The 9,124-nt window shown below is 34.5% G+C and overlaps 1 protein-coding gene across 2 annotated transcripts; it reads left to right on the top strand.

Moving 5' to 3' along the window:
* Nucleotides 1-900: 900 nt before the first annotated feature.
* Nucleotides 901-7,235, top strand: TPR5 (Tetratricopeptide repeat (TPR)-like superfamily protein). 2 transcript variants are annotated; one of them, XM_085735900.1, is made up of 12 exons: nucleotides 901-973; nucleotides 1,085-1,171; nucleotides 2,119-2,319; nucleotides 2,585-2,709; nucleotides 2,918-3,039; nucleotides 3,142-3,224; nucleotides 4,350-4,499; nucleotides 4,635-4,778; nucleotides 5,020-5,199; nucleotides 5,316-5,410; nucleotides 5,494-5,591; nucleotides 6,788-7,235. In XM_085735900.1, the coding sequence occupies exons 1-12, from the start codon at nucleotides 971-973 to the stop codon at nucleotides 6,889-6,891; spliced, it is 1,392 nt and encodes a 463-aa protein (XP_085592026.1). In that variant the 5' UTR covers nucleotides 901-970; the 3' UTR covers nucleotides 6,892-7,235. The 2 variants fall into 2 exon arrangements, with proteins under 2 accessions (XP_085592026.1, XP_085592032.1); XM_085735906.1 differs by having other exon boundaries at nucleotides 1,085-1,175.
* Nucleotides 7,236-9,124: the final 1,889 nt, after the last annotated feature.

Genomic DNA, 9,124 nt, shown 5'->3' with positions numbered 1-9,124 from the left:
AGACCACATCTATGCTGTGATGAGAAGCGGTCTGGTGCCGAAAGGGACTCAGGAATGGCAACCTTCGGAGGATGCATTGAGAGAGGTGCATAATGCGAAAGTTTACCGTCGTCGGAGAGTTACTGAGGGTGGCAGGGGTGGTGGCAGAGGTAGTGGCAGGGGTGGTGGCAGAGGTGGCGGTGGTACGGGTGTAGTTATTAGGGGCTGATAGTATTGTACTTTATGTTTACGTTTGAACATTTTGGATAATTTTTAATATTTTGTAATCTTGGATAATTTTTAATGTTATTTAATTAATGTTTTGTTCCAAAATTATGTTGTGTTGATGATTTTAATGTTATAAGTTCGATTTACTGTTAGAACATGTCACCGACATGATATGTCTGTTTGGAAGCAAGCAAAATGCACCAAAACAGAGACTCAGCCAAAACAGATGGCTTCTGCCTCTGTACTGATACATTCCGGATTATATAATCCGGACATGTTTAGCACATTTCGGATTATATAATCAGGAACCATCATTCACCACCCCCCTTTGTTGACTTTCAACGGAGTGCTTTACACGTTTCAGATTATATAATCCGGAAGCTATCTAACTTTTTCGGATTATATAATTCGGAACGATATTTTCATAACTGGCATCATCTTCCATCAGGGTGGATGAAGTGCCAAAATAGTCGTATAAATCCGGATTTAATATTCCGGAATTATTTCGGATTATATAATCAGGATTAGGGGTATTTTGGGAAAAACAATAGGGCGCGCGAGGAAAGATATAGGGTGGGAAAAGTAATACTCTATAAAGTTTGGGCTTATTAGCTAACCCACAATAATTCGTACTTGTTCGCGAAACTTCTTTGAAACATTCCATAACTTTACCCCCTTCGTCTCAAACTAAGCAATTTTCACAGTTCATACTTCATTGTAACCAGAACCGAACTTCATTCCACCGCTACGATCACAGCACAAAATGGTACAGTTAGTTAATTCTTCACGGTTCCATTTGATTTTAGCAACTTTAACACTTCATCGTTTCTTTTTCCTATACTTCTAATCCTTGATTTTTTTTTTTTTGTATTATTAGGATTTTCAGGGTTTCTTGAACGACTTGCAGGATTGGGAACTTTCTACAAAGGATAAAGCGTCCAAAACCAAGTCACATAAGGAAAATGTTGGTAATTTTATCTTAACCTTCTTGTTGCAATTATTATATACATGTGCAACTTTGTGAGGAGGGATGAAAAGTGAGCTTAATGTAAAGTGATTAATGTTTGAATTAGTGTATGTTTGGTTTCACTTCTTGTGGTGGCCAAAATTGATTATGACATGTTTGGTTGCTCTGGAGTAGAATTGATTTTGTCTCTAAATTGATTCTACTTGAAGCTATAGAAGTTGGAGTTTTTTATTCTAGAATTGATTGTAACATTCAAATTTATTGTTCAACTCACTTTACATCAATGTATTCAAACATAAATTATTTTAACTTCAACTCAGTTTTAACCATAATCAATTTTACAGAATCAATTCATCATAATCGGTTTTTGTAAACACACACTTAGTTGAACAATAAATTTGATGCTTGCAATGCATGTTTAGAATCACGGTGGGTCTTTGAAAAATTACGATGGCTCACCGTTGGGAATCCAAACATGCACGGAGTCAAAAGCTTGAATTACGTCATCAACTTAAAATCAATTATGGAAATGAATGCAATTCTACTCGAAAACATTCAAACATGTCAAAATTGATTCTACATTTCCATAATCAATTTTGTCTCTCCCAAAATTGAAACCAAACACAAACATTTGACCAATTCCCTCACTTTTCAAATGGCCGCCTGTTTGGTGATGCTGTAGTTTCCATTTGTGGATATTTTCTAATCTAATTAAGGGGATGTCTCTGACTGTGAATATACTGTTTAGAAACTACTGCCATATATAAAAGGGATAATTTATTTACTTGGTTCTTCTCTTAAACATTCATGCTTACTTTATGTTTCAATGGTGTGTTGATGGGGATAAGGACCCTCTTTATTTTCCATATATATTGGTATGCTATATATGTATGTGCTTATGTATGGATGTATTAATTCATTTGTGACGTATTATATTTTCATAGAAATTCATAAAGGGTTCATCTTCTCGGAGTGATCGATCAATGGGTGTGGAGAATGGATCAAAAGGAGATACTATTGCTGTTGATCATGTGAGAAATTCTTCAGCTCAGTATGATTTCTCAAGAAATAATGACGTGTTGAGTCGTGTGAGTAGCAGTTTGGCTTCTGAAGATGTTCCTGATGCTGCTTCTGAGAAAGACCTGGTAGGAGCTTTTTTCCCTCTCCTAACTATTTTGGGCTTGCGTAACAGGGTGGGGCAAATTAATTTGTTTGGATACTGCTAATAGTGAAACCCTTTATGTAACATGGCTCTAAAGAAATGATATTGAGTGGGAAATCAGATGGCCATGAGCTGACATGTGTCCCAACAGATCATTATTTTAGCAATAATAAATAGATTATGGATTGATTTTTATGTTGCCGTCTTGTGTGATGCTGAAGATACTTCAATCCATCTGTATATTACAGGGTAATGAGTTTTTCAAACAGAAGAAGTTTAAGGAAGCTATTGATTGCTATTCAAGGAGCATTGCCTTCTCACCCACTGCTGTAGCCTATGCAAATAGGGCAATGGCCCATATAAAGCTAAGAAGGCAAGATTGCATTTTGTCTTGAAAGAATTATAGCTTATTCATAAAATTTTCACTAAATTATGGTCTTGTACAATTGTGTGATCCTAAAGATCAGAAAGTAGTTTTACACTTACTGTCATGTGTTAATTGGTAAATCACCTTACTAATGCTCGTAAAGAGCACTTTGGCTGACGATTTTATGTTTCATTCCTCACCTATGTGTCAGCAGATTTCAAGAGGCTGAGGATGACTGTACAGAGGCCTTAAATCTCGATGATCGTTACATCAAAGCATACTCTCGGCGAGCAACGGCTAGAAAAGAACTTGGCAAAAATAAAGAATCAATGGAGGGTGTGTGAATTTAATATGCAAGTCATATACGTGTCTTTTTTCTTAATACAAAAGCATTCTGATGTTTGAATTCATTAACTATCTGATTTCCCTAAATTACAGATGCCGAGTTTGCCATGAGGTTGGAACCTAACAATCAAGAAGTCAAGAAACAGTATGCCGATGCTAAGTCACTGTACGAGAAGGTAAGCACACAAGTTTTTGCTGTATTATTACATGACTACTGGAAGGAAACATGGCTTTAATACTTCATATTTTCTATTTTAATAGCTATATAGGCCACGAGCATTGAAAATAAGGGATGACCGTTAGAGTTGGCGCAAAATTTAAATTTTAGGTTCATCCATCAGTACATAATTGCATACATTGAGATGTAATCCTAAATCAAACGAGTTGATGTCTTAAAGCAAGATTTGGGATTAAAGGGGCTTAGATTTAGTAGTTAGGATGGAATAGAGAATTACAACATTAGAAAGACTTTAGAGACGGAACGAGGGATAATATACTTGAGAGCAGTGTTATTGATGCCGTCAAGGCGCCACTGTCCTTCACAAATTGGTCAGGTTGCCAAAACTGATGTTTAACAACATTGGTTTAGAGGAATATTTTGGGTACGTAGAGTTACAAACTGCAAATGATACGATTTTAGATGATGAATTGAATGTTATATATAAAGATTTTTCTCCATGAAAACGAGTGATATATACTAGTCATAAGGGTTTTCCTTAATTTTGAAGTCTTCTGTTTGTCAGCATAGATTCAGGCCTTATGGGGCAATTTTTTAGGGAAACCTGGTGTTACAAAGCTCATGCCAGGAAAGGATTGTTAGGATCTATTTTAGGCAGCTTATATCTATTTCTTGCACTATGACCAAAGTTTCGAATGAACAAATTCAACAGAGTTCAAGCGGCTGACAGAATAATTTTGGGGATTCTAGAAAACATATTTGCTGCTGGATAAGGACGGGTTTGCAAGAAAATGCATCGGTGGTGGAAAGAATTAGAGTGGAAACCGTATAAATTCTTTAAATCACCTTAAAAATTGGAGGGGCGGTCAAACAAAAAGGGAAATAAATGGGGATTTAATGGTCTGTTGGCCATAGTGGCTTTTGATATACCCGTCTCATGCCCTCAATTCAGGCAGCAATGGCTACTTCACAAAAACATGACATGACACTTACTTTATGACCAGGCTTCACGACGGGACACTAGGATACCTAGTGTGTTGTTAACTGTTCTTGTTTCGTGTCTATGTTTTTCCTCACTTCTCTCTGGTGCACAAATTAAACTTTTAAAGTTCCTTTTGTCCAGGAAATTCTACATAAAGCATCCAAAGCGCTAAGAAACACTGTAGAAAAAGTGGGAAAGTCCGAGACAAAAGTTAATGGAAGCAGCAGCATCCACTCTGTTTCACATAGTACTAAAAAGTCAGGGCCAACTGAAGCTCATCGTCAAATAAAGGTACAAATAACTTGAGTTTTTAACAAAACGTTTTTAGATATATTGTTATTTCCATGGATGAGACAGATGTAAGATTACTTTGTTTGGTGTTCCTCATGCATAGTGTCCGGGTTTGATTATGTTGATACTTGTCAGGGTAATGAGCAGCAAATTCCTGCTAAAGAACCACTCTTGATGGAGGAGATCACTAGTAAGGATACAAAATCTGCAAGCAAGACTCAAGGACTAGTAGGAAATGGTTCTAAGGAAGGTTATAATGCAAGCCACAGCTTGGAACAGGTTAAGCTTTATCTTCAAATTCTCTACTCTTATCGTCTAGTAATGTAGTTCCATTGTGTATTGTGGTTCTGTTTAGAAGCAAAACTTATTTAGGATTTTGTGTTTACCCCTAAAACTTTTGCCAGTTTTATTATATTGCTGTGATTTTAGGATATTAGTTTTTCAGTTATGACGCTAGTAATTTTACCTATCCCCGTTCATTGTCCTGTTTTACATATTTTTGGTGTAACATTTTTAACAGAGAAATCATAAAACTAAGCCGGAAATGAAAGCATCTGTTGAACAGCTTGCTTCTAAAGCTGCTTCTCGAGCCATGGCTGAAGCTGCAAAGAACATAACGCCACCAACTACAGCTTATCAGTTTGAGGTCTCTTGGAGAGGGTTTTCTGGTGATCTTGCTTTGCAGGCTTGTCTATTAAAGGTATTCAAATCTGTTGTGCATTTGATTATATTTTAAGTTTTTAGTATATTTTCCATTATATATGCTGTACTTCTGCTGTTGAATGGTCTGCTCTTCTATTTTTGTTTTCGTGTTAGGCAATGTCTCCCCATGAATTACCGAAAATATTCAAAAATGCCTTATCTTCTACCCTGCTAGTTGAGATCATCAAGTGTGTTTCATCCTTTTTTGCGTAAGTATTTATTAGAGAATTTGTTTGTTGTTTTGAGTTCTGTTTGATCTTTCATCATGATAACGAATTTTCTCTTTTGGCAGCGAAGACATGGATCTAGTTGTTAGTTATATGGATAATTTAACCAAGGTACCGAGATTTGATGTGATCATAATGTGCCTTCCATCAGCTGCTAAGGATGGTATGTATGTTTTTTATTAGGGGTAAAAATCTTGAGTGTTTCTATGATTGCCACACTTTTTGAAATCTTTTGAAAGTTTAAAGGTTTCATGAAACATGTTTAGGCTGAAGAAAGGAATAAGAAAGAAGAACAAAATTTAGAGAATGTAATGTAATGTAATTGTATAAGAACATAATGCATTTTATGTTTCCTATCTTTTTGCAGAATTTAAATGTTTTATCAGTTCTTTCTTTTGTTTATAAGACTTTCATTATAGAAGTCCCTGAATTAAAACTCAAGTAAACTCAGTTTTGGTGGGTGCTCTGCTCGTTCAGCACCATATTTTATCCAACCAATCAAATTTGGGAAAGAATGAAAATACAAAATGTGTAATATCTTCCTGGCAGTAATAGGAAAAGGTCAGCTGCAATGCATAGGTGGCTACCTCCATTATGGAGTTTGGGCAGGTTTAAATGCACCCACATTTTCCCCGTGGATAAAAAAATTGTTTCTGCAATTATAACCTCTGACTACCTAGTTACAAAGTTGTTTTCACCTTGTATATATTTGCTGTAGGAAATTCTATAATCAAAGTCAGACAACTTTTTATGACTATAATAAGCCAAACCGGTTGTGGATATGGGTGAATGAATGACACATTTCTTGGTTGTCGAAGTTTTAAAGTAAAAGCACGGCGTGCTTTTACAAAATATAATTAAAACAAAAGATGTAACGAGGACAGAATATAAATTGGGGATTTTTACAAGACAATAGGGAGGCCAGTGTTAAATGAAGACATTCCATGACATATCATCCTTGTCTGATATTGTTTGACTTGTGTCATTTTTCTTATTGATATTTGTCTGAAGCAATGATTGTGCATCCTTATCAATAAGGCTCTCGAGCCTATGAGAAGAGCTCCAACCAAAATTGGCCTGATAGGTGGGGGGCCCTCATTACTTAATTACCACATGAATCTTCCGTGCTCGCTCAACGTGGAACATAACATTTAACTTTTGGTGCATAAAGAACTGTGTTGTGTGAAACCGAAATAAGTTTACTTTTTCTTTTATTAGCATACCTCTTAGTGACTTGCTTACAAAGAAAATGAGAAGTTCTTTTCATGCTGTTGTTATTTGGCTCTCTTTTTTTTGGTCAAATTGTTATTTGCCAGAGTTGTCCATCTAATTGGATTGAGCTGTTTACATATTCTGCAGATTTGCGCAAGATCTGGAATGAAGTTTTCTGCGCTGAGGCAACTCCGATGGAGTATGCTGAGATTTTGGACAACCTCCGATCAAAATTCTACCTTGGACAGTGACACTCACTTGTATGTTTTGATGACTTTTAACTTAGTAGATCCTCCTTTTTTTGACAGTCGTATTTAAATGTAAATCATTAGGTATTAAATGTTGAGCATTACAGACTCACTCAAGTTGAACCATCTTAAAGCGATTAACAAAATGTGGAGGAAAAAGAAAAACGGTAAACCTAACGTGAAGTGGATGTGGCTGAGTGGCCTGGTTTTAATACTTTTTATTTTGTTTGTGAATTCAAGCTGCTAAAACCCACGTACTAATTCAGGATAGATCCGTGTTGTGTTAGCACCCCTGGTAATTAATTGATTCACTCAAGAAATAGTATGACTTGGATGCTTGTGTTGCACGGAATGTGCTGGATAGAAATATAGAAAGAGGTCGTCCTACTGTCATGAGCGATTGGTCCTTCTCAAACTTTCTGTCTAACAACTAACAAGTTGGACTATTTTATTTTAGCAGATTCCCTATTTATGGGAGGGGACTAGTCTATCTTCAACATTTTTATTGTGGCTACTTGGGGTTTGTTTGGATAAAGAGCTTATTTGTAGCTTATAGTGTAAGTGCTTATCATGATAAGTGCTTATGTATAAGTTCACATAAGCTATTTCTATAGGAAAGTGTAAAATAAAGTTAATTTTTTTGTTGTATATGCTATAAGTTATTTTAATAAGCTATATTATAGAACTTATGAAAAATAAACTGAAAAAAGCTTTTGAAAATTGTCGTATGCTGTTTTCGCAAGTTTTTTCAAACAGTCTCAGAATTTATGCAAGTAGACAAGCTCAAATAAGACAATCCAAAGAGCCCTTAATCTACCTTGTTTGTTTGGATGTTTTATTGCGGTCCCAAGTCATTGTGATTTTTTAAAATTGATTCCGGTAAAGTTGAGCTTGAAATTGTGCAGTTTATGTTTTGATTATTTATTCTAAAGCGTGTTTGATTTTTTTGGTGTAATCTTTATTTATTTTTTTTAGTGGTAGCCGGGGTTTGAATCCCAGACCTTGCATATATTACGTATTGTCTTCATCAACTGAGCTAAACTCACGAGAATGTGTAATCTTGAATCTGTAATCTTTAGTTTATAAATTATGGCAAATTCCTCTTGCAAAAAAATAAATAAATAAATAAAATTATGGCAAATTCCTTTAAAAAATTTTGGAGGAAATCAATTTCGATTCAAAATAATAAATTATACAAATTTAATTAGTAGTATATTTTGTCAATATACTATATTTTTACACATGTATCCAATGATGAGTTACTACAACAATTAATGAAAACACACTCAGTTGTTATATTCATTAATTGATATGGTAACATAACATTGATATGTATGTGTAAAATTATTGTACACCAAGATAGCATACTAATTAAACTCTTATATTTACATTTCACTAAAATTTGTTTTGCCATTGACTGATTTTGTCAATAGTGTATTTTAACTTGAGATCATTGTCTATATTAAAAGAAGGACCCAGTTGAATATTAAAGGCAATCATATTCATATCTTTAGGATTTCCGAATAGGTCAAATTTTTAGAATTCTAAATTTAACTTAATTATCCAAAGATTGAACTTAAAGTCAAATTTGCTATGAGCAACGTTATCAACATGTTTTAATACTATTTTTTTAATTAAATACGTAATTTTTTTGTCAAGTAACTTGTGTTTTAATACTATTGTTTTTAATTAAATACGTATTTTTTTCGTCAAGTAATTTAGATCTTAAAATTTACTTTTTAAGATGAATAAATAGGATGTTCGGTCCTCGTGAGCTTAGCTCAGTTTGCAGGGACAATCCATAATATATGTAAGGTCCGGAGTTCGAACTCTCGGACACCATAACAAAAAAAATGGGATGTCTGAATTCTTTCAAAAAAAATATGATGTTTGAAGTTTGAATCTCAATCTCTACATATAATTATGTATTGTCAGCTGAAATATGTTCAAGGCACAAACTAATACGCAATTTTTATATGTCAAAATTAAGATGAGTTTCATCATATTTTTGTGAATTTTTTTAAAAACGACTTATGTTATGAAACAGATAGAGTAATGCAAAAAGAGTGAAAAATCTTAAACATAATTCATGTCTAAGGTTGCAACTATCCTTTTCAAATGAAAATAAGGCTGCAACCACAACTATCAATCCATCAAATTATGGCTAGCGATATCGATGAGTACTAGTGTTTTGGTGTTTGTTCAATTGCATAAAAGTAATATTGGATTAAACACC

This window comes from Medicago sativa, chromosome 1, assembly GCF_051527215.1.
Source record: "Medicago sativa cultivar Bolivia chromosome 1, Bolivia_mono, whole genome shotgun sequence".
In the NCBI taxonomy this organism is placed as follows: domain Eukaryota; kingdom Viridiplantae; phylum Streptophyta; class Magnoliopsida; order Fabales; family Fabaceae; genus Medicago; species Medicago sativa.
The sequence above is the reverse complement of the archived record's forward strand: the minus strand, read 5'-3'. Positions and strand labels throughout refer to the sequence as shown.

What these genes read in the sequence shown, in the direction of transcription:
- TPR5 (XM_085735900.1), top strand. An exon ending in AAATAAAGAATCAATGGAGG is followed by an intron (nt 3,040 to 3,141) that starts GTGTGTGAATTT and finishes CCTAAATTACAG; the next exon opens with ATGCCGAGTTTGCCATGAGG. An exon ending in CTAAGTCACTGTACGAGAAG is followed by an intron (nt 3,225 to 4,349) that starts GTAAGCACACAA and finishes CCTTTTGTCCAG; the next exon opens with GAAATTCTACATAAAGCATC.